General features: G+C 41.7%; 1 protein-coding gene across 1 annotated transcript; it reads left to right on the top strand.

Moving 5' to 3' along the window:
- Positions 1-6,158: 6,158 nt before the first annotated feature.
- bsk146 (brain specific kinase 146) lies at positions 6,159-23,531 on the top strand. The gene is made up of 4 exons (XM_017693112.2): positions 6,159-6,383; positions 16,345-16,554; positions 17,526-17,728; positions 18,971-23,531. Exons 2-4 carry the CDS (start codon positions 16,383-16,385, stop codon positions 19,778-19,780), a joined length of 1,185 nt encoding a protein of 394 aa, XP_017548601.1. The 5' UTR covers positions 6,159-6,383; positions 16,345-16,382; the 3' UTR covers positions 19,781-23,531.
- Positions 23,532-24,600: the final 1,069 nt, after the last annotated feature.

Genomic DNA, 24,600 nt, shown 5'->3' with positions numbered 1-24,600 from the left:
AAGTTTGGTGGAGGGGGGATTATTGTGTGGTGCTGTTTCTCAGGAGTTGGGCTCGGAACCCTTAGTTCCAATGAAAGGAACTCTTAATGCTTCAGTAGACCAAGAGATTTAGGACAATTTCATGCTCCCAACTTTGTGGGAACAGTGTGGGGATGGCCCCTTCCCGTTTTAACATGACTGCACATCAGTGTATATATATATATATATATATATATATATATATATATATATATATATATATATATACACTGCTCAAAAAAATAAAGGGAACACTTAAACAACACAATATAACTCCAAGTAAATCAAACTTCTGTGAAATCAAACTGTCCACTTCGGAAGCAACACTGATTGATAATCAATTGCACATGCTGTTGTGCAAATGGAACAGACAACTGGTGGAAATTATTGGCAATTAGTAAGACACACTCAATAAAGGAGTGGTTCTGCAGGTGGGGACCACAGACCACTTCTCAGTACCTTTCTGCTTTCTGGCTGATGTTTTGGTCACTTTTGAATGTTGGTGGTGCTTTCACAGTCGTGGTAGCATGAGACAGACTCTACAACCCACACAAGTGGCTCAGGTAGTGCAAGCAGCAGGACCGCTACCTCCACCTTTGTGCAAGGAGGAACAGGAGGAGCACTGCCAGAGCCCTGCAAAATGACCTCCAGCAGGCCACAAATGTGCATGTGTCTGCACAAACGGTTAGAAACCGACTCCATGAGGATGGTATGAGGGCCTGACGTCCACAGATGGGGGTAGTGCTCAAAGCCCAACACCGTGCAGGGCGCTTGGCAGTTGCCAGAGAACACCAAGATTGGCAAATTCACCACTGGCGCCCTGCGCTCTTCACAGATGAAAGCAGGTTCACACTGAGCACATGTGACAGACGTGACAGAGTCTGGAGACGCCGTGGAGAGCGATCTGCTGCCTGCAACATCCTTCAGCATGACCGGTTTGGCAGTGGGTCAGTAATGGTGTGGGGTGGCATTTCTTTGGAGGGCCGCACAGCCCTCCATGTGCTCACCAGAGGTAGCCTGACTGCCATTAGGTACCGAGATGAGATCCTCAGACCCCTTGTGAGACCATATGCTGGTGCAGTTGGCCCTGGGTTCCTCCTAATGCAGGACAATGCTAGACCTCATGTGGCTGGAGTGTGTCAGCAGTTCCTGCAAGATGAAGGTATTGAAGCTATGGACTGACCCACCTGTTCCACAGACCTGAATCCGATTGAGCACATCTGGGACATCATGTCTCGTTCCATCCACCAGCGCCAGGTTGCACCACAGACTGTCCAGGAGTTGGCGGATGCTTTAGTCCAGGTCTGGGAGGAGATCCCTCAGGAGACCATCCGCCACCTCATCAGGCGCATGCCCAGGTGTTGTAGGGAGGTCATACAGGCATGTGGAGGCCACACACAATACTGAGCCTCATTTTTACTTGTTTTAAGGACATTACATCAAAGTTGGATCAGCCTGTAGTATGTTTTTCCACTTTAATCTTGTGTGTGACTCCAAATCCAGGCCTCCATTGGTTAAATCAATAAATTTGATTTCCATTGATGATTTTTGTGTGATTTTGTTGTCAGCACATTCAACTTTGTACAGAACAAAGTGTTCAATGAGAATATTTCATTCATTCAGATTTAGGATGTGTTATTTGAGTGTTCCCTTTATTTTTTTGAGCAGTGTGTATATATGATATGTACCCATTAAAGCACGTTTTAACTCAACATCAAAGGGAAATTTCACTAGTTTTTCTCAGAATTGTACATCATTGCCTCTTTCTCATGTGCATCAACATGCTGATTTAGTTATAATGTAATCTGGCTTCAAGCAAAGTGTACTAATTAATATGTTGTCCACTTTTTAGGCAAGGAAACTGAATAAAAGCAAAATTCTTTAAAACATGTTGGACCAAGCGGCAACACAATGTGGTGATGAATTGTAAACTTCACGATGTTGTGATGCAACTGCTGAGTAACCAGCTCACTGAATGAGGTTACAGTCATTTGGCAGAGGCAGCAGTGGGTACAGCTCTTTGTTGTTCTTCACCTTGGAAGTTCTGGTACTACATTTAATACCCTTGTATGGCATTAGATTTTCTTGCCATGATTGTGTGCTGAATAACAATTGAAGGGTTGATTATTAACCTCCCAAAATCTCAGACTTATTACATCCCAACACATTCAGTGGCTCCATGCACTGCAATGCAAACTGGTTGAGTTATGCTAAGTTACAAAAGTGTATATGAAAAGTTTGTCTTATTAAGGGGTTCAATTTGTTTACAGTATCATTTGCCACTCAATAAGCCTTTCCCAGTGGTCCAATTTCGCCTGCTTTGTACATCAGTGTGTTCCTGCTCTAAAGCTCCTAGTCCAGTTTGTGACCTTATTAACAAGCTGATAAGCTGAATCAGAGAGCAGAGGACCACTCATGTCCAGGAGATGCACAATCAACTGGTCATAATGACATTTTGAGTACTTGAATCTTTAACAGTACCTATGTACATTCTCACGCCTGACATTTTATTCATGATTCATTTTGTTTTGTTTTCTTGTATAGGAAACTACTCACATTTGACCAAAAACACTACGTCATAAAAACTCACTTTTTATGGCTTGATCAATTTTATTGTTATTATAAAATCTTTTCTTCTTCTTTCGGCTGCTCCCTTTAGGGGTCGTCACAGCGGATCATCTGCCTCCATCTTGCCCTATCCACTGCCTCCTCTACTTTCACACCAACCATCTCCATGTCCACCTTCACTACATCCATAAACCTTCTCTGAGGTCTACCTCTTCTCCTTCTACCCGGCAGCTCCATCTCCAACATTCTTTGCCCAATATATCCACTATTCCTCCTCAACACATGTCCAAACCATCTCAACCTGGCCTCTCTGGCTTTATCTCCAAACTGCTCCACCTTCACTGTCCCTCTGATCTGCTCATTTCTAATCTTGTCCATCCTTGTCACTCCCAACGAAAATCTCAGCATCTTCATCTCCGCCACCTCCTGTCATTTAGACAGAGCCACAGTCTCCAAACCATACATCATAGCAGGACGCACTACTACGTCTTGTAAACCTTCCCTTTCACTCTTGCTGCTATCCTTCTGTCACACATCAGCCCTGACATCCGTCTCCACCCACTCCATCCTGCCTGCACCCTCTTCTTCACCTCTTTTCTACACTGTCCATTTCTCTGGATGGTTGACCCAAGATATTTGAAGTCATCCACATTTACAACCTCTACTCCTTGCATCTTCACCTTTCCACCTGCCTCCCTCTCATTCACACACATGTATTCCGTCTTATCTCTACTGACCTTCATTCCTCTCCTCTCCAGTGCAAACCTCCACCTCTCCAGATTCTCTTCCACCTGCTCTCTACTCTCACCACAGATTACAATGTCATCTGCAAACATCATGGTCCATGGAGCCTCCTGCCTGACCTCATCTGTCAACCTGTCCATCACCATTGCAAAAAGGAAGAGGCTCAAAGCTGATCCCTGATGTAACCCTACCTTCACCTTGAAACCATTTGTCACTCCAACTGCACACCTCACCACTTTCTCACTATCCTCATACATGTCCTGCACCACCCTAACATACTTTTCAGCTACACCTGACTTCCTCATACAGTACCACAGTTCCTGTCTTGGCACCCTATCATATGCCTTCTCTAGATCCACAAAGACACAATGTAGCTCCTTCTGACTTTCTCTGTACTTCTCTAACAACACTCTCAACACAAAAATTGCACCTGTGGTACTCTTTCTGGGCATGAAACCAAACTGCTGCTCACTGATCTGAACCTCTCGCCTTAGCCTTGCTTCAACAACTCTTTCCCATACCTTCATGGTGTGGCTCATCAACTTTATACCTCTGTAGTTACTGCTAAAAATGGGGACCAATACACTGCTTCTCCACTCATCAGGCGTCCTCTCGCTCTCCAGGATTTTGTTAAACCACCTGGTTAAAAGGTCCACTGCCTTCTCTCCTAAACATCTCCATACCTCCACAGGTATGACATCTGGACAAACTGCCTTTCCATTCTTCATCCTTTTTAAAGCTGCCCTCACTTCCACCTTACTAATTCTCTGCACTTCCTGATCCACTATCTCTCCCCCCATTGTCCCCCTCTACTCTCGTTTTCCTCATTCATTAGTTCTTCAAAGTACTCCTTCCATCTACTCAACACTCTCTGTTCACTCACTAGTACATTTCCCTCTCTATCCTTTATCAGCCTAACCTGCTGTACATCCTTTCCAGCTCTATCTCTCTGTTTAGCCAAACGATACAAGTCCTTTACTCCTTCTTTACTGTCCAGCCTCTCATACAGCTCATCATAGGCCTGAGCCTTTGCCTTTGCCATCATTCTTTTCGCTATGCGACTAGCCTCACAGGACTCCTGCCTACTTCCTTCATCTCTCTGGTTATCCCACTTTTTCTTAGCTGCCTTCTTCTTCTGAATACTCTCCTGGACTTCCTCATTCCACCACCAACTTTCCTTGTCTTCTTTCCTCTGACCAGACGAAACACCCAAAACATTTTTGCCAGTTTATCTCACCGCCTTAGCTGTAGTTTCCCAGTCCTCAGGTAGCTCCTCACTGCCCCCAAGGGCCTGTTGCAATTTTTCCCTGAACTGCCTACAACCATCCTTCTCCTTCAGCTTCCACCATCTAATCTTTGGCTCTGTCTTCACTCTCTTCCTCTTCTTTGTTTCTAATCTCCTTCTATAGACAACCACTCTATGCTGCCTTTCTACACTTTCCCCTGGCACCACTTTACAATCTCCAATCTCCTTTAGGTGGCATCTCCTGCTAAGGATATAATCCTGCCTGTGTTCTTCCCTCTTCTGAAAATCCGTGTTCACCACAGCCATTTCCATTCTCTTTGCAAAACCTACAACCATCTGACCTTCCGCATTTCTGTCTTTCACACCGTACATACCCAGCACCTCTTCATCCCCTCTGTTCCCTTCACCAACATGTCCATTGAAGTCTGCACCAATCACCAATCTCTCCTGTCTAGGGACACCATCTACCACTTCATCCATCTCCAAAATTTCTCTTTCTCCTCTAACTGACAACCAACCTGTGGTGCATATGAACTGACCACATTCAAAATCACACCATCAACCTCCAACTTCAGGCTCATGATCCTGTCTGACACTCTCTTTACATCCAGAACACTTTTCACAAGCTGTTCCTTTAGGATTATCCCTACTCCATTTCTCTTCCTCTCTACACCATGATAGAACAGTTTGAATCCACCTCCAATGTTCCTGGCCTTGCTTCCTTTCCATCTGGTCTCCTGGACACACAGAATATCTACCTTCCTTCTCTCCATCATGTCTGCAAGCTCTCTGCCTTTACCAGTAATTGTCCCTATGTTCAGAGTCCCTACACTAACCTCCGCACTCCTGCCTTTCCTTCTCTCTCGCTGCCTTCTAACCCGCCTTCCTCCTCTCCTCTTTGATGGTCTTCGACCTACAGTAGTCCAATTTCCACCGGCACCCTGCTGGTCAACAGCACCGGAGGCGGTCGTTGTTAACCCGGGCCTTGACCGATCTGGTATGGCAATCATATTCGTGATCCGCATGATAGTTTTGGCACAAGTTTTACGCCGGATGCCCTTCCTGACGCAACCCTCACCATTTATCCGGGCTTGGCACCAGAAGTACACAAAGTACACCCCTAATGGCTGGTTTATATAAATATTAAAGTCTGTAATATATAAATATTAAATATACATTTTTATGCTCGCCAGACAAAAGTTCAAATGACATATAAACTTTAAAAAACTGATCTGGACGTTAATGAGCATTAACGAGCACGTTGTCCGGCTCTACGTGGAAGTCACTAAACGGACTTCGGTGTTTACGGCGGAACGCTTGTTCACGGGCAACGGAGGCATCGCGCGGCCGGCGACCTGCTCAGCTATTGGCCTAGGAGCACGTGGGCGGGGCTTCCCACAAGCTCCTGAAAGCTGCTATTGGTCGAGGATTGCAGCAGGCGGAACTTTCCCTCCCCATTCCACAGCTGATACGGACACATACTCGAAGAGGGTGGGGTTTCTTAGCCTGCGTTCTAATTGCTGCTATTGGCTGAAGTATGCCGGGGGGCGTGGCCTCCCATCAGCTCTCTGAAAGCCTTGATTTGGCATCAGGAGCTGCGGACCCAGACAATAGCAGAGCTGAGAGAAGCAGGGACGTTAGGACACAAGCGGAATGAGAGGACGGAACGGGTCCAAATGCCGATAGAAGATAAACAGAACAGTATCAGAAACACAGAGGGAGAGAGAGAAAGAAAGAAAGACAAAAATGCTCTGCCTTGACCCGCGGTCAGGTTAGGAAGCCTCGCTGAACAGGGACGGATTTGATGGTGAGTAAATCCCTGGCAAACGCTGCATTTCACCTGCACCACAGTATCATTCAAACTCCTCTTATTTAGTCCGGACTAACGGTTCCAGTGTGTTATTACATGATTATTAGCCTGTATGTCTTTGCATAAGGGCTGCTGGGAGCGTAGTTTGTTTGTAAATACAAGCCAGGTGGAGCGTTTTAGCAGCACTGCGGACTCAGTCATTCAGCTGGTGGCAAAACAACGTACAGTATATTTAACGCATTGAATGAAGACCGCGTCGGCAGTGATTTGTGGTTTCTGTGCAGACATTGCTCTCGAGTCGTTGTAAATGAGCGTTGCTGAAGCTGACTTATTACGCATGCAAATGTTAAGCATGAATAATAGAGTCTCATTGCTTTAGACGCCTCAGCTCTGCTGCCTGGCCTGCATTGGGGTCGTTCGGTGTTGTTGGTGAGCTGCTGGAGAGGATGAGTCAGGATCCTGTAGGTCACCCAGTGGGAAAATGGAAAAACGAAGCTGTCACAGGTTAAAAGGACAAGAGAAAACCAGAGGAACTGGATAAATCTCATGCATTTGAGCCCAGTCCCAGTACACAAGCAGTGTGATTAAGGGGAAAACAACCACACCAGCTGAACGAGCCTGCAATGCACTGTGCACTTCTTTCCACATAGGAGACTGAATGTGTGTCCTGAACAGAGAGAAAGGAATAAAACTGTATGTTTTCTAGGCCACGATACTGAAAAAAACAGATGCACTACCGGCTTTACTTGACTCACGTGTATACTATCAGCCATCAGCGTATCTATCTATCTATCTATCTATCTATCTATCTGTCTATCTGTCTATCTATCTATACATATATACATACACATAGAAAGCTAAATAAATTGAGCAATGTATAACTTTTTAATTATGTATATAATCTTCAGGATGAGGACCAGGTATGTCATGTCTAGAAGTAACAAGGCCTCCACCATCTTTTATATAAGAGCTGTGTAGACATGTAAAGCTCATGGAGACTGTACTGAAGCCTACAGCTGTTCTCAGAAGCACTTTCGGCAGTCTCGGGCTTAATCTGTCCGAAAAGACCACATCTGGATGATGATGATGATGATGATTTCTTCTAAACCATCTGCAGATGAAAACTACTAACTTCCAGAGGACGTTGATCAAAAGAGGCTTATAATGACATACAGGACATTGGCACTGTGTACTCACTGTTTATCTCTTAGAAACAGATTCAATTTCAAGGACGAATGCAATGCTGTGGAGACGAATGCTGATATGAATACATTAGGCATTGTTAGGTTTGTTGGGATGGTGTGTGCCTTCTTTTTTCTTTCCTTTTCTTTTTCTGGATGCTCCGAGCAGCCGCAGGTGTGTGAGTTTGTGTCTGCGTGTAATTAGCTTTCCATAGGAACCAAACGTTCCCAGGATGATTGTCATTTGGCTGCTCCTCACTAGAACGTTTTTTTTTTTAAAAAAGAGCACGTAAATTTTCATCAGTTATCATTGCAGTAAACAGAGTAATTCAGAGTGGTTTGGTGTGAAATGGTTCCTTACTGAGAAACAGTCCGATTTCTTTGTAGTAACGTTGATAGGAACCAGGGGTCAGAACGCAAATATAGTCAATTGAATGTATTATCCAAAATGACCAGTGAACCTACATGTGGCTCCTGAATTTTGTGTGTAATGTTGATAATTGTAAGTAGTTTTAGGGCTGAAAAATGTTTTCTTCTGTCTGTGTGTTTAAGGGCATTTCAGTCGAATTTAATATTTGATTTTTCAGGACATTGTTTGAATAATATTCAACAAATACTACCACCACCAAAAAAAACTTTCAAAAAGTCATTATTATTTGCTGTGTATTTTATTTGTTGTTCATTTTATCAATTTATCTTTTTTCCCTTTTGAAACGGGTAGTGTATTAATTAATTATTATGATAATAACGACAAAATAACAATACACTTGTAAGATTACTGTAACCTGTAGCCTTTCCTATTTGGAGTGCACAGCATTTTAGTATAACCTTACTCCTCCAGTCCATAACTGAAAACAACAGCACAGATCAGCATGAATTCCACGCTGGTTCATGCTGGTCTGGTGCTAATTTGTCTGGTGCTAAACTGGTTGACCAGCATACCAGCATCTAAAGCATAACATATGCTGGTTTTGATGACCAGCCATCCTGGTCTGTGCTGTTTTTAATAATAGGCTTAAGAAATGTCGTTATCATGTGCTCTAGGTGAAGTGGAGAATGACCCTCAGGATGAGCCCTGCTGCAGTAGCGGGCTCTCGATTGTAGGCTTTTGGTAGCTGTACTAGCCACAGGTTTTTGTTCTCTTCGGCTTTGCACAAAGTGGTATGCATGTCTTCACTGTAATGATGAAGTTCTGTTTTAGTCGATTCTGTTGTTTTTGTGTTGTAATCCTCGCTGAACAGGGCTGCTGTGGACATGTTGGCCACCAATTTAGTTGCATTACCTTGATTCAGGTACAGGGCTCCCATCAACATGCTGAAAGCTGAAAGAAGTTCTCACACTTTTGTTTCTGTGGAGTGTTTAAATACATTTGTAGTGACCCTCAGGAGGTTGTGCCTTGGTTTAAGAAATGATGCAATGATTTTTCTATATTTTTTTAATAGACTAGAGCCTCTTACTAAAACAGTGCCCTTTTACAGTGCCCTCTGATGGAGTATAGGTTTCAGACATGTCAGGGCGCTTAAACATGAGAACAAGTAACATTAGAAAAGCTCATTTACATGTAGTCATCTTAGTGCACTATTTATTTATTTTTTTTACTTTTATGACTATTTTAATAATCCATCACTAGTACCTGTCCACCTTGTAAAAATAAATAAATTAAAAAATTAAATATTTTAGGCCAAAATCTTATCTAGAAATAATTATAAAATAATGTGTGAGCACTCTAACCATTCATTGTGATAACATTCTATAAGGGAGCTTTTCGAGGCCTTAAACTCCTCAGACATCTGGTTTCTGTCACCACTACTGTGAACAATTCTGACTCGATAAGTTTTTCTAGAATGGAGCATTTCATGTCAACCCACTCTCAACGGCTTTGTTTACATCGTAACCATTTAATTATGCGACATATTTGACAGAAAAATCTATGGAATTCCCCTTTAAAGCACTATTTTTTCAGTGTACAGTAAGACAATGGACAGTTCCCAACACAGACAGCAATACAAACATGTGTGTGTATTTTCCTCTGATCCTCTTTTTCACACCCCTGTGGTCTGAGCACAAGGTGGGGGACTTGCAGCTTTTAATTAATGATTCAGAAGATGGACGAGCTCCACAGGCCCTGCTGTCTGCTGCTGCTTCATTAGCTGGCTGTTTACAGATATATGCCTGTACTTGCCGGTAAAACTGAGAGCTGTCTTCTGCTTCCGCTGCTAGTTGGAAAATGTCTTACGTAATGTAGCGGAGCATCAGGAGATTGAGAAGCTAAACTGTCAGAAGAGCTATTGGGTTTCAAGCTCTCGCTCTATTATCGTTCCTTTGAACATTTCCAAACGATTGAAACAGTTTCTCACTGTCTGGAAACCGGCCGGGCTGCGTAACAGCTCTCTAGATTTGCTGGCTCGAAAAAGCCTGGCCAGTATTTATACACCTGTCCAGCATTTCGCAAGTAATCACCATTCTCCCTTCAGCAGAAACAGTAACAGCAAATGCAGCTCCACCCCTGTGGTAGGCCTATTTAGTCATGTTAAATGCTTATGTTGTGGTCTCTGAAGGATTTTAATGACTCATTTTTAAACAACTGAAGCAGCAGTGAGAGCTGTAGGGCAGAACAGCTGGAAGGCTTGCTGGCCCCAGTTATGCTGTCAGCAGTATTTAATACCAAATAGACCGTGTTGCCTCTAGAACCCTGTGAAGAATAAGTGTTCTACACCGATGGTTCCCAATCCAGGTCTTGTATCCATATCCTGCATACAGTGTTTTCTTGTTTTCCCTGCTAATCCAACTAATCAGCTGATTAACAAGCACTTTGTGAGATGTGCAGTCACTCAAGGACCAGTGTTGGGAAAACTGTGCTACACCATTGTATAATTTGTTACTGCAAAAGCTTGTGTGGGTTCGTGGCTGTTTTTCACACAGAAGCAAACTGCAGGGTAATAGCTCCCCCTTGTGAAGAAACTTCACACTGCTAAATAGACTTTAGATATTATAAATTACCCTTTATTAATCCCACAAGGGGGTAATTCACCTCTGCATTTAACCCATCTGTGCAGTGAAACACCCACATACACACTAGTGAATAGTGAGCACACTTGCACCGAGTGGTGGGCAGCCCTATCCACAGCACCCCGGGAGCAGTTGGGGGTTAGGTGCTTTGCTCAAGGATACTTCAGTCATATACTGTTGGCTCAGGGGATTGAACCAGCTACCTCCTGGTCACAGGACTGTTTCTCTAACCTCCAGCCCACGACTGCCTCATTACAAAAAAACAAGGTGTTTTCTGTTGTTATGACGGAGATGCCCTGGAATTCAGCTACAGATTCCTGTGGGAAACCATTCAGTTTTTAATTATCATGATCATCCAAACCATCAGGAAACTTAAGTTGAACAAAAACCTTTGAATTCATCAGACAGACATGCTGCACTCTGGGAAATCTAAAGCAAAAACTGGAAATTTGACTCTTATTGTAGCCTAACAGCTTATTAATACCTGCAAATATTGCAACAGTTAAAGGGAATAAGATGTTATATCTGCATATTATTTAATACCATTTAGCAAAAAAAATGTTTAAAATTTAGTCCTCTCTAGTTCTCTACCACTTCTCTCTTCCATCATGGCAGTCATTGGATCAAATGGCTGAGATCTGATTGGTCTATTGCCCAGGCCCACAGCCAACGACTGATTTACAAAAACAGCTTGAAAGGCCTGAAAGTCAGTGTGATTTGAAATTCTCAGAGACTCAATCTCTTTTCAACGTATTTCCAAGATAACCAGGAAGTTCTCTAATAATCAGGAAGTTCTCTAAGCTAACAGTGTTTTGATGATCGGATGGGTTGATGCGAGGGAAAGGTGAAACGTGATGTTATTGATTATTAAGATTTTTCTCCACCTGCTGCTGCTTGGTGGTATATTCAAAACTCAGACATTTAGAGGAAGGTAAAGTCAGTACATCACAATCAGTAATTAGAGAAAACAAGAATCTTGTGTTTTAAATGGTATAATGTGATGAACTGTGTTTAAAGCTTTTTCTTTGCTAGAATTGAAAGAAGCACTGTTACTGAGTCAGGAGAAAATAGCATGGTGAGCTTGTACTGCTACTAGTCAACCTGTAAAGCCTGAAATAGTCATTTTAAAGTTAGAAGCATTGATGCAAATTTTGTGTGACTTTTTTAATGTCTCACACACGCACACTCAAAAATGGCTTGATGTTTAGGTCTTAAATGCAAAAAACAACATTGTACTGAAGAATCTATAGTAGTAGATAAATAAATGTAGTAGATCCAGAAGACACGTATTTCACTAAGATTTGAGGGCGTTTCTTTAAAAACGCAACATATTTGTCCACTCAGGGAATGAGTCTAAAGCACTTCCAGTGTTAAAAAATATGCTGTCAAACGTTGCATGCAGTTGTACATTTACACCAGCGAGGTCTCTGAATCCCCAAAATTTGCATAGTGCAGCTTTAATATGTCCAGGGAATGAAATAACTTAATTAATCGACCCTTATTAGTCCCACAATGGGGAAATTTCACCTCTGCATTTAACCCATCCAAGTGAAACACCACATGCACTCCAGTGAGCACACTTGCCCAGAGCGGTGGGCAGCCCAATCCAAGCAGTTGGGGGTGTCTTGCTCTAGGACACCTCAGTCACATCCTGTCGGCTCTGGGGATTGAACCAGCGACCTTCTGGTCACTAGGCTGGTTCCCTAACCCCCAGCCCACAACTGCCCATAACAAAGTAAACACAAGGTTTAAGCACACTAGCAAAAACAACACTAATAGAACTAAGTTTTACCCAATCAAATTGGTTAGCCTTTTCCTAAGGTGGTTGTTATAGTATAGGTGGTTCAAATAGTTTGAATACTACATGTTTACAGTACACTGGGCTGTTCAAACTGACATTTTGACCTTTCTCTGTTTACCCCTCCATCACTGCAGCACGTTGGCTTATTGAGGGCAGCAGGTTGCAAGTCTGCAGTTTGAGCAAAGGGGAACTAGTGCTCGAGGTTAGTGAGGAGCCAGTGCCCTCAGAATCACTCCTGGGAAAGTGCAGAGCTGAGGCAGCATGAATATTCTAGAGGGGAAGTTGGTTGAGGAGGCTGAGAGATTAGAGACGTTGACTTCCCACTTTTTTTTTACCCCCAGCTTGTGTTCCCAGGGCCTCAACCCCCTGATAAGTGTGATAGCAGATGAATAGCGAAGCAGCTCTGGCTCTGGAGTGAAGCCTCGCCTCAGGGATAAGCTTTAGGATGCTGCATTTTGTGGTTAATCGTTTAGAACAATGGAGCTGCGACTTAGAGGCTGAGGAGGAAAGGAAATGGGGTGGATATGCAAACACCTTCCATCTCACTCCTGACCTGGAATTGCCATTGCACTGTACACATGGAACTGTCAAAAACAGACGGTGTACATCATGTTATGGGCCTTTTGAGCCAGTTTCAGGCACAAATCGAATACATTTTGCTCACACGTGACGAGTGAAACTGGCACAAAACCTGAGAGGACCTTAAAAATTGGTTGCAGATATTGCAAGGGAGGTTTAGTACATTTTCCGCTCAATTAACTAAAGTTTGGACAACTGGGAAAAAAGCAGTTTTGCAATTTCATCCAGGCACAGCATAATATTTACTAACAGAATAACACTATGTAAACTCTCAGAATCAGATGTAATTGATGCAGCCTCATTATTTGCTTTGCAGTATAATAATTCCCTGTAGAATATTTTGGTGGTTGAGAACTGTCCCGTGCATAGTTTTCAGTCCTTGGTACAGCCTCAGTAAACTGCATATTAATTTCAGGGACCAGAAAGCACATACTGGGATCGCATCAAGGCGCATTCTGCACTGCATCTGTACATACCAGGCCAAAAGTATCCAGATGCTCCTCCTAATTAGGGAATTCAGCTACTTTAAGGTGCACCCATTGCTGACACAGGTGTTCAATTGCACACCGAACTTGTACAGTCTCTACAGCTGAACATGAGCCTAAGGTCACCTTGTCCAATGCCAAGCATGGGCTAGAAAGGTATAAATAGCCCCCCGTCTCTGAGATGTGCAGCAGTGGAGCTGTTTTCTCTGAACTGATGGAGCACCATACAGTGCTAGAGCAGCTTTGGGATGAACTCGAGTGACATTTGTGATCCAGAATTAATCATCAAACATCAGTATCTGACCTCACTGATGTTCTTGTGGTTGAATGCAATCAAGTCCTCACAACATCCAGCATCTAGTGTAAAGCCTTCCCAGAAAAGTAGAGGCTGTTACTGCAGCAAAGAGGGGAACAAACTCCCTATTAATACCCTTAATTTCAGACGTTCTGCTATATTCAAACATAGGGGAGCACAAGATGAGAATATTTATCATTATTGTAATAAATGATATTATTAGTGTGTTGTAGATAGAATTATTGAAAGAACACTGAGCAACTGCATGTTTAATTAAGAATAGCATAATTAGGTCTGTTTAATGGGATTCAACGTAGTGCAGTATGTAGAATACAACATACATTTTTAAATACTATTAAGACTTTTGTCCATTAAAATTGATCAAACTTTTGTATTGTAATATGTATTGCCTTAAAGCATCTTCCTACACAGCAGAGACGGATATCTACACAATTTGACTCCACATGATGCTTCACATGGCCATTAACAGAAGAGAGACACTGGAATAAAACTCTGTAATGCACAGCAGGAACAGTAAAACACTGTCGTGCTGTACACTCACTTTCTGCGTTTTGCATCTGTTTGCCTTAAAGCCATGCAGCGCTGACATTGTCTTTGACCCAGTGAGTCATATTGCTCCAGCCCAGCTTCCATTTTGTCGTGTCCCTCTCTGAGTGAGCAGTGGTGGTGCGAATGTCTGTGCTACATGCCTGCCCAGCTATTGCAGCCTACTTAATAAATCCACCTCCAGACTATTGGATTGCTCTGTGGCGCTGAAAGAGCCATGATAGAATAATCGCCCAGGACATACAGTATGAGACTTTGGCAGTGGTAAAGATACGATAAGAGAACATGCTACAGCCCACTAAGCCCACCCAGGAACCTAACCATGTGATGTAACCTGCAGTGCAAGCTAAGCACTTCTGATCTGTCACCAGTAACAAATGGCCTCCTCTGTTTACAGGGCTCCGAAACAGGTGAAGAGGCTTAGGCATACAAAACAGGGCCCGACTTAATGCATTAAACTTGCACACATTTACCGGCACCAATGGAAACTATGAGGCCCTGAATATTACGTAAGAAAGTCATTTTCACAAATGTGATGTGTTTTTGAACCACTTGAGAAGAACTTGAAGTCACTTTCAAGTATTCTCTTAAGAAAGTTTTATTTATGTTAGTATGTAGGCAGTGGGTTATATGTCATTTAGGTAATCTATCAATATTATTTTCCATTTTACAATTTGCCAGAAGTACCATGTTTCCATAAACATGGTTATTTAGTTAAATCACGTCACTCCTGAAGACAGCAATCAAATCAAACTACACACACAAACAAACAAATAAGTAAATAAAAGTGCTGGTGGAGGAAACCAGCCAGCAGGAAAAATCCTCGTTGGTTTATTTTAACGATTATATAGCATGAACCTCATTACACATTACAGCTGAAGAGGTTTACCCTGTCAGCTCTTACAGTCTGAGGCAAGTGTGAGAATAAAGCACTTTTAACCAGTCTCTGAAATTATGATATCACAGTTTTTTTGCTCAGTGTCAGTGACAATATTTTAAAAAGAGAGAGACAAAAATAACAGTGAGAATAGTTGTGTAATGATATGCTTGTCCCACGATGAGATTTGATTCTCGAGACTGGTTTCATGATGTGATATTTTTAACATATTTTGAGTAAAATTTGAATGAATACAAGTGACGACTGTCCATGTTCTTGAACACCTGACTAACGAACGTGCAGGGATTTTGATTGGTGCTGGTTGTTTGCAAGCTTTGGTGTTAAAACTATGTAATTGAATTCAGTGCCATAATTAAGAGAGTTCCTTTTCTGTGTCACATTTTTGCCTGTTACAATTCATTGTTACACCCCTAGTAAAGACTGTAGACTGATTGGGAGCAGTGAAACGGGGTGAAAGCCTCAGCTGTAGTTTGTTGAAGGGGACATGCGGAGCGACTGTGCAGTAGAATCAGCGGAGCATTTTCAATCAGCCTGATTATATAATGGTTGATTGAGTGTGATGGTTTGTTCCTGCGTCAAGTTAAACAGTGAAGCTTTAAAATTTAGTGGAATTATGACTGCAAAAGCAAGAGGAGTGGCTGCACTGCTTTCAGACAGATAAACTGTGTTCTCTTCTGTTTCATAACACTCAGTCCACGTTCTTACAGATGCATTAATAAGACGAGCAGAGCGATAGGCAGGTTAGATGAGGGTATGTGGAATCCCTTATCTTTAGAAAACGTCTTGTAGATCTTCAGGCTAATTACTTTGCCTGAAGCAAGGCTAGGACCGGGGAGAATACAGCATACAGATCATTAACTGTTCAGTGGACTCTGGGGGATGCAGAAAAGCTCAGCCTTGATTTGTTTTAGCCCTGTAGAAGTCTAGAGTTATCACTGTCATTCTTCTATATTATTTAAATGTAATCACTTAATTACATAAGCATATGACTGCGCAATGAACCGCATTTACATTCCACTGCGAGTTTAGAGTTTGTGCTTTCAACACACAGCATTGTTTCAAATAGCAGTGAGAAATGCATGAGGAGACATCACTGGGGACCCAGTTTAATCCCAGATTGTGTCTCTTTTTTGTCAACTGCAGTAACAAGTGTCGGACAGCATTCCTGCTCCTGTGGAAGCATGAGCTCCTCTCCGATTGGCTCTCGCGTATCTGTGGACATCCTGGAGGAGCTGCAGATCTTCGCAGCCCAAAACCTGGAAAAGCTTGAGGTCAACAAGTACTATGAGGTCATCCGGGAGCTGGGGAAAGGCACCTACGGGAAGGTGGACCTGGTCATTCATAAGATCAGAGGTAAAGGGGTGGTCCTGCTTTCTGTATGAGCCTGATAAACATTCATAAAGGCTATAGATGCCAGTGTTATGCAGTGGTGGACAGTAACTAGTGGATGTAATTCGTTGCTGTACTTAAGTAGTTTTTCATGTATCTGTATTTTACTGAAGTTTTTCCATTTTGGGGGACTTTTTACTTTCACTCCACTACATTTCAGAGTCAAATATCTTACATTTTGCTCCACTACATTTTGAGAAATCTGTTGTTCCTCTTGGTTTATGTGTGTATAAAAACACAATGTCAAAACGAAAGAAGTGTGAAGCAAGAACACCAATCAGGGCACAGCGTGCACTTTGTTTTGAGCTTGTTTTGACCTGTTGGACATACTGACCCAGTGTAAGCATACAGTTCAACGTCAGCGCGGCAGTGTAAAGTTTTGGGAGAGTCTTTTCAGCATAAATGATGAACTAACCTAACTTTGTGTAAATAGACCCCAATATAGAAATATGTACACGTATGCATATTTTTTCTGAATTTATACAGACACTTTTTCATTTTATAGTAAATTTGTTTAGGCTAGTTTATGTTTATGAACAGAGACCTACAGATCAGTATAGTCAAGGAAACTCATTTATGAACCTGTGTTTAAATCACGTTTTTATTAAACTTAAACTTCTAGCTTTGCTTGTACACTGGAGTATTTCTACCTAAAATGAGTCAATGAAGCGAGTTTTGTTACAAAAAGGTAACAGGACATTAGAGCCATAATTAATCTTTTAGAACTTTTACCTTTGATACTGAAGTACATTTGAAGGCAAATACTTTTGTACTTTTACTCAAGTGGAGGTCTAAAGGGAGGAACTTCTTTTTTTACTGGAGTAATATTTTACCTTGGGTTGCTCTGCTTTAACTCAAGTACATGATTGGTGTACTTCATCCTCCACTGATGTTATATGGCTTTGTTTTTTCTGTTCTTTTCTCTTAACCTATAGGCACCAAGATGGCTCTGAAATTCCTCAAGAAGAAAACCACCAAGCTAAAGAGCTTTCTGAGGGAGTACAGTATCTCGCTGTACCTCTCGCCCTGTCCTTTTATAATCAACATGTTCGGCATTGCGTTCGAGACGGAGGATTACTACGTTTTTGCACAGGAGTACGCTTTAGCGGGGGATCTCTTCGACATCATTCCTCCTCAGGTACTCCAAAATCCCACAGCCATTGTTATAGTATTCCACGATTGGGGATTTAGCACGTCTTACTCTGTAAAAAATGTTTAACTTGAATTTAACCATTCAACCTGTCCTATATGCAATGGAAATACATTTCTCTTTATTGATCAACTTCAATGTGTTAGGTTTGTAATATATTTCCATATATGTTTGACATATATGTAAATATTAAAAATTGAATCTATTACATATACTTTCTATACGTCTGTGCATATATTGGTGCAGTTGAAGGTATTTAGCACATATATTTTAAACATCACAGAAACGATGACACACGTGTGTGCAGATGTGCTCATATTAAAAATAAATGTGCCAAAACACACTCATGTGCTCATTTATTTTTAATATGAGCAAATATACAGTATGTACACACATTTTTCCTCCTTATGGGAACAAAATACCATTTCTTACAATGTTTCTCTGCTGACAGCGGCTTAAATGAGAAGCAGGGTTGATTTTTTTTGCACAGAATTAGCAAATACACAAAATGTGGTTACTAGCTCCTGTGCTAATAGCATGAGGACATTAGACATTCTAATAAATTACAAAGTATTTTTGAATTGATATTTAACTTTCAATCTAAAATTGAAACGTCTGTAGGGACACTGTCAGACAATATCACAGTCAAGATTCAAGGGTTTTATTGTCATGTGCACAGCAGAGCGGCAGTTACACTGTACAATAAAATTCTTACTTTGCTGTTCCTCCATTCACCAAATATAATCTTAATATAATCTTAGAAGAAAAAACAGACAATATAAGGACAACACTAAAAACAACAGTGAAAAAAAACACTGAATATAAAAGAAAAAGAAAACATTTTTCCTTACAAATATTTGGATAAAACAAATGAAAAGACAAATGACTTCTAGATATTTCCTAGGGGTGAATGTGTTGAGGTGTCATGGTTTGGTGGAGGGATTTTTAATATAATAGGTGACTCGAGAAAAATTTTTTAAGCATTAATGCAAAAATAAAAGACAAAGAGAATTTTCTTTCCGCAAAACAAGACCGTTCACACAACTTTGCATCAAATCCAAATAATATTAACACATTTTTACACAGATGTAACAGTGATGTGGTTTGAAATTGGCATTTGACAGAATTTCTCTGCTTGTTTCAAAGAATACAATTACATTTAAGAAGAGGTGCTTGGCCTGTTCACTGTGAGAGCCAGAAGGGTTCAACGTTTTGTGGCCATTGTTTCAGGTGGGACTTCCAGAGCCGGTGGCCAAGCGCTGCGTCCACCAGGTGGCCATTGCCTTGGACTACCTCCACTGCAAGAAGTTGGTCCACCGCGACATTAAGCCAGAGAACGTGCTGATCTTCGACCGGGAGTGCCGCAAGGTGAAGCTGTCAGACTTCGGGATGACGCGGCGGGCCGGCTCTCCAGTGAAGCGCGTGAGCGGCACCATTCCGTACACGGCACCCGAACTGTGCGACGCGTCTGCCCGTGACGGTTTCTGCGTGGACTACGGCACGGACGTGTGGGCTTTTGGCGTACTGCTCTTCTGCATGCTGACAGGCAACTTCCCCTGGGAGAAGGCCTTGCCCTCGGATGGCTTCTACGAGGAGTTTGCTCGCTGGCAGCGGCGCAGGACGGCCACCGTCCCTTCGCAGTGGCGCCGCTTCAGCGACGGGGCGCTGCAGATGTTCCGCAAGCTGCTGGCCCTGGAACCTGAGCACCGCTGCCAGGTCAAGGAGGTGTTCGCCCACTTCGGTCACCGCTGGATGCTGGATGGAGAAGGAGCAGGTGGTCACCACCAGGGGGCACTCAGCTCTTCCTCAGAGGAGGAGGAGGAGCTGCTGGTGGACCGCATGAAGCAGCAGACACTGTCTCCGGAGGTGGGCGGAGTCAAAAGTGGAGCAGCGGAGGCAGGGGAGGCTGCCACCCACCACTTCACCTCCGTGTCCACCAACAGCTCCGTGTCATCCACCAACAGTTATGAGCGCGTGCCCAGGGACAGCGCTGCCAATGGCCGCATCCTGGTCACTACCCCCATAGAGATCTGTGTGTAGAGATCCTTTACTTGTACACCAGTGGTCAGCAACCCTGAACTCCTGAACTCCTGAACTCCTGCCTAGAGCCGCACAATGTGTACAACACCATGTTGTGAATATGGTGAAATATACTGGCATTGTGATTAGCAAAGAGGTATAACTAGTTACCTTCACTCAATTACAGGTACCCACATCATGATTCTACTCACATATATGTGTGAGGAACGTGATCTAATTAGTTATATTTCAGTCATTAACATCTCGTTTCTCTATTAGCATCTCTCAATTTGGAGCTTTTGGATATTATTTTAATAGCAAATAAGCTAACTGCTAACAAATTTCACTTCCTTTGCTAGTTAAGTAGTTTTGGTTTCCTGCTACTTTTGCCATTATTTCACTACAGGAATAAAACTTGTACTTGACTAGAGGCTTAAAACGCTCTTTATGCGCCTCTGGCTATACTACGATATACTGTTTGTGAATGTAATTTAAATTGGCCTCCATTATTTTGGTGAACATTTCTATTGGATCATAGGAATGTCTTGATTAATCCACTCAAAGAGCATCTGTGATTGTCCAGGATGCTCAGAGCACCCGATACATATAGAACCATTTGCATATATCACCATCACAGGTGCAAATTCGAGGGGGGGTGTGAGGAAGTTGAGGGTGGGGGCATGTCCTTTCCACTTTTGGAAGTTAATTGTAGGGGGTTGTAAGATGTTTTTTACAGAAAGAGTTGCAAAAGCGCCGTTTGACATCACATACATGTAAAGTGCTGTATGTAATCTTTAGTCTCTTGGTATTGGCCCCCCTCTACTTGTCCAACTCTGAATCCCTAATTGCGATAATGATTGACAAATGATACTTTTAGAAACCCAGAACACTGAAACTCAAAACACACTCATCCAGCCTGTATACGCTCAATTAATTAGAGCTGTGTACAGAACAAGATCCCCAAGGGGCAGAGGGGTGTTGACCACTGATGTGTACAAATATATTGCTTCCTTACTGAATAATTATAAAACACTCATAAATAAAAGACTCATAACATGATGTGAAGGATTTCATGACACCTCTGACAGTGACTGGACAGAGAAACTAAGCAAAAAATTAGGTCAACTACTTTATGAAGCAGATCTGTGCTTGTGATTAGTGTCTTTTTTTCTGTTATATTTTGTTTTGGGTTTTTTTACTGTTGCCTCCTAGAGCGAGACCACATTGCACTGTTTTGGGAAAGATTTCCTTAAGCTCGCTGACTGTCTGACAGTGCACTTCCTCAGAGGAAATCTTGAAGGAGAGAAGCCGCGGTCTCCCTTCACAGACCGACAGGATTTGATCACGATCGGAAAGCATAAGCTACACAAAGACATGGCAGATTTGGAGGAATGATGAGGGCTAGACCAAAACAAATTCCTTAAAGCAATACAAGATGCAAAAAAAGAAAGAAATGAAATGGACTGGGAAGAACCTTGCAGATCACTCTTGGACAAAGGAAGGTGCACCTTTTTGGGGAACGGTGGTACAAAAATGGAAAAAACTTCTACTCGATGTTGTCAGGAAAATCTTTTTGAAAACACAACAGAAGGAATTTGCTGTACACGACCTGTTGCGTAAAGTGTGTGTGTGTGTGGGTGTGTGTGTGTTCGTAGGATTTTGTGAGTAGTTATTTTGGGTGTTATTTTAGATTTACCTGACTTGTTCAAGCTCTCTAGATTCAGAAGTATATTTTTTCAATTTATTTGTATGTAGTTTAATGTTTCTCATTTTATTTATTTTGCTACTTGGTTGACACACCTGTGCCAAATCCAGCTGGCATTGTACAGCCTCACTGCAATGTCAAGTCCTGTTTATTTCCTGGCTATGGTCATTCAGGACACAGTGATACCATCACTATGTCACTGAACTGCTTGTGGTACTTGGCTGAATTGGAGTTCAGGTGTAATGAAGTAGGTTACAAGATTCTTTTTCCACTCAGTACTTTCAACAATAATACTGTATCTTATAATTGTAATCTGTACTAAACAAATAGCATTCTGTAATATCAAATTGGCCCCACTGACTTCCAGTGACCTTCCCAACTACTTGCAATGCCCATTGATATTGGAATCATATTGGCATCAGTGGATAATTTTGTAAAAAAAAAAAAAGCCATTATTATGCGAGTCGACATCAAATTTCAAATTGATATTTGTGACATATTTATTGTACTCTGGAAGAGCAGATGGTTTAAGCAACATTATTACGTCCATGATTAAGTCTAAGTCTTACTCTAAACAAAGAAGGACATGCTGTGTCACTGATGTGGTGTACAGCTGTTTTAGTAGAAATTGTGCCCCCTTGTGGAGAATCTTCAGCTTGCTAAATATGAGTGAAAAATGAGTTTCAAGCCGATTCGTATCTAAAACATGTTGCATATCTTTGTATGGCTAATCCAAGAGATTTAATCCCAATTTTTACATTTGATAAATGCATATATGTTGGCAGATATGTACATAAATCAAATCGGATATCAGCATCAGCCCAAAAATTCCCATAACAGTGCTTCCTGAATAATTACAAAAGCTAATGACTGATTCCGTGAGGGAAAATTGAAAAAATAGAGGTCTGGATATTTTCGAGTGTTTTCTACTGTATTGTGAAAGAGAAAACTGTTTTTACTTGAGCTTGATTGGCAACTATTACATTGCAGGACCTTTGGGTTGCATTTTGCCTACCAGCCCTCCATGACAAACATATCTCTATGAAGATTTACAGGTGGAAAAGACATATTTTACTACTGTATATTCTTAATTTGATGTATTGTTTTCTTTACCCTTGATTAGTGAATTGTTGTGACCTATATTTTTGTACTTTGATTTGAATTTAACGAAGAAACTAAAGATAGTGGGGTGTACACAGTCACGTCTACTAGTTGCATGAATATTAGACAAGCATCTTTACTGGAAAAGATTTGTCATTAAGATGTGACGGTTGTTATGTGAGTTCATTTTGCTGTAGCACAAATTCTTGCATAATGTTCCAGAGTGAGGTCATTGTTAAGAAAGAACTTAGGGCTAATATGTCAACGACAAAATGACGTTAGTTTTTACCGTGTTGTATTTGTGTATTGTTGTTGTTGTTGTTGTTGTTGTTGTGTTACTGTCTACCCAAAACTAAAGGACTCTGTGAGTGTGGTGACATTATGGCAAGTAATACTGAAAGTTTCAGTGAACAGAACTCTGACATGGCTGAGATGAACCCCACGAAAGAACCTGAATTTCCTTCACGTTGCCCTGAAGACAAAGTGGAGAACTGGTATTTTTTGTGTGTTATTGCGTGTTATTTATTTTTCCCATGACACGTGTGCATGAATTTATGATATGTGCTGGAAATATGTTCCAAAAAAAAAAGGCGAGTAAACCTTGTAGTATCACCCTCTTTACCTTTAGAAATGGGGTGGATGTCCTGTACAGCAATCAGCACAGATTTAACTATCTTCCACCTTCTGAACATGTTGTGCAGCTGTTGTCTACAGTACCAGTAGGCTTTGTTGTAAAGAGATGTTAGAATATATCTGTCATTTTTGGCCTTTCAGTGTGCCAGGACACAAAGACCCCAGAGCCATGTGCTTATGCTATTTTTCAGTTTAGAACAAAAAGGGATTGGCCACCATCTATGGGCTTTCACTCCCACAGCACCAAACCCCTGACCTCTGGCCCACCTGTCTTTGCAATACTACTGTCTTCCTGTATGTTCAGATTTATTAAAAGTAAGTTGAAAAAGTAAACTGTGGGGTTTTTGTGTTTGTTTCTTTTTATTTTTAGGTGTTGTTGCCTTACTCCCAGTCACAGTTTTCCGTTCAGAAATTGGCCTTTATTGTTCATCAAAACTGTAAAATGAGTGCAGATTAGCCTGGAATTATCTACACCTGACTTATGTAACTTTCAAATAAATGGCTGGTCATTTTAGCTTTAAATCCACAGTTTCTTCAAAGATTAAACTTAGAAAATATTCTTGATATGTTGAATTAGATTAGATTTTTATTAGAGCCTTATTCAAGAAGGATTCATTTTACCTGGGGGAGCTGTGTTTTGAGTGATTACCATCAAGAAGTGTGATTTTAGTCCAGCATGAATCTGCCATGCCCATAGTTTCTACAAGTAATCAGTTAAATGCAGCAACTAATCCTAGTGATAGAAAATGGCCCCTCTTTTTTGAGATTGAGGTTAACCACTTGACTTGGCACGAGTTCAAGTTCAAAACAACTGTATTGTAATGTACAACATTTTTTGCTGAAATTTAAAGATTGTGGAAGTACCTCATGCACTGCAATGTGTCCTGTTGGGCAGCATTTGTCAAATTGAACGAGTGCACTTCACTATCCTAATGCTATTCTATACTTTGTTGTTTGTAGCACCAAACTTTAGCCCCAAATTTGGGGGGAAATCAACAGTAGATAAGAAGAACCTGCAATGGAAAATAGTCATGTATTGTTTAACTTCTATAATATGGTCATTCTATAGAAACATCCACTTTTTAAATCTACCCATGTGAGTCACTGGTGTTACTGATCGCCATTGGTGTTACACATAAGAAAGGTCACACCAAAGACATTTCTAATGAAAAATGCAACACAAATACTATTAGGGTTGCCACCTGTCTAGGATTTCGCACATTTTTGGTTGCCTGTCCAGGAAAACAATTAATTCAATTCCTGGACAAAATGTCCAGAAATCCATTGACTGAACTAACATCTACCTTAAACCGAACTGTGAGAAACTACCAATACACACACACACACACACACACACGCACACATCTTCTAAGCTGCTTCTCCCTCGGAGCCCATCCCAGCT

The sequence above is a fragment of the Pygocentrus nattereri genome, chromosome 13 (genome assembly GCF_015220715.1).
Source record: "Pygocentrus nattereri isolate fPygNat1 chromosome 13, fPygNat1.pri, whole genome shotgun sequence".
Classification (NCBI taxonomy): domain Eukaryota; kingdom Metazoa; phylum Chordata; class Actinopteri; order Characiformes; family Serrasalmidae; genus Pygocentrus; species Pygocentrus nattereri.
The sequence above is the reverse complement of the archived record's forward strand: the minus strand, read 5'-3'. Positions and strand labels throughout refer to the sequence as shown.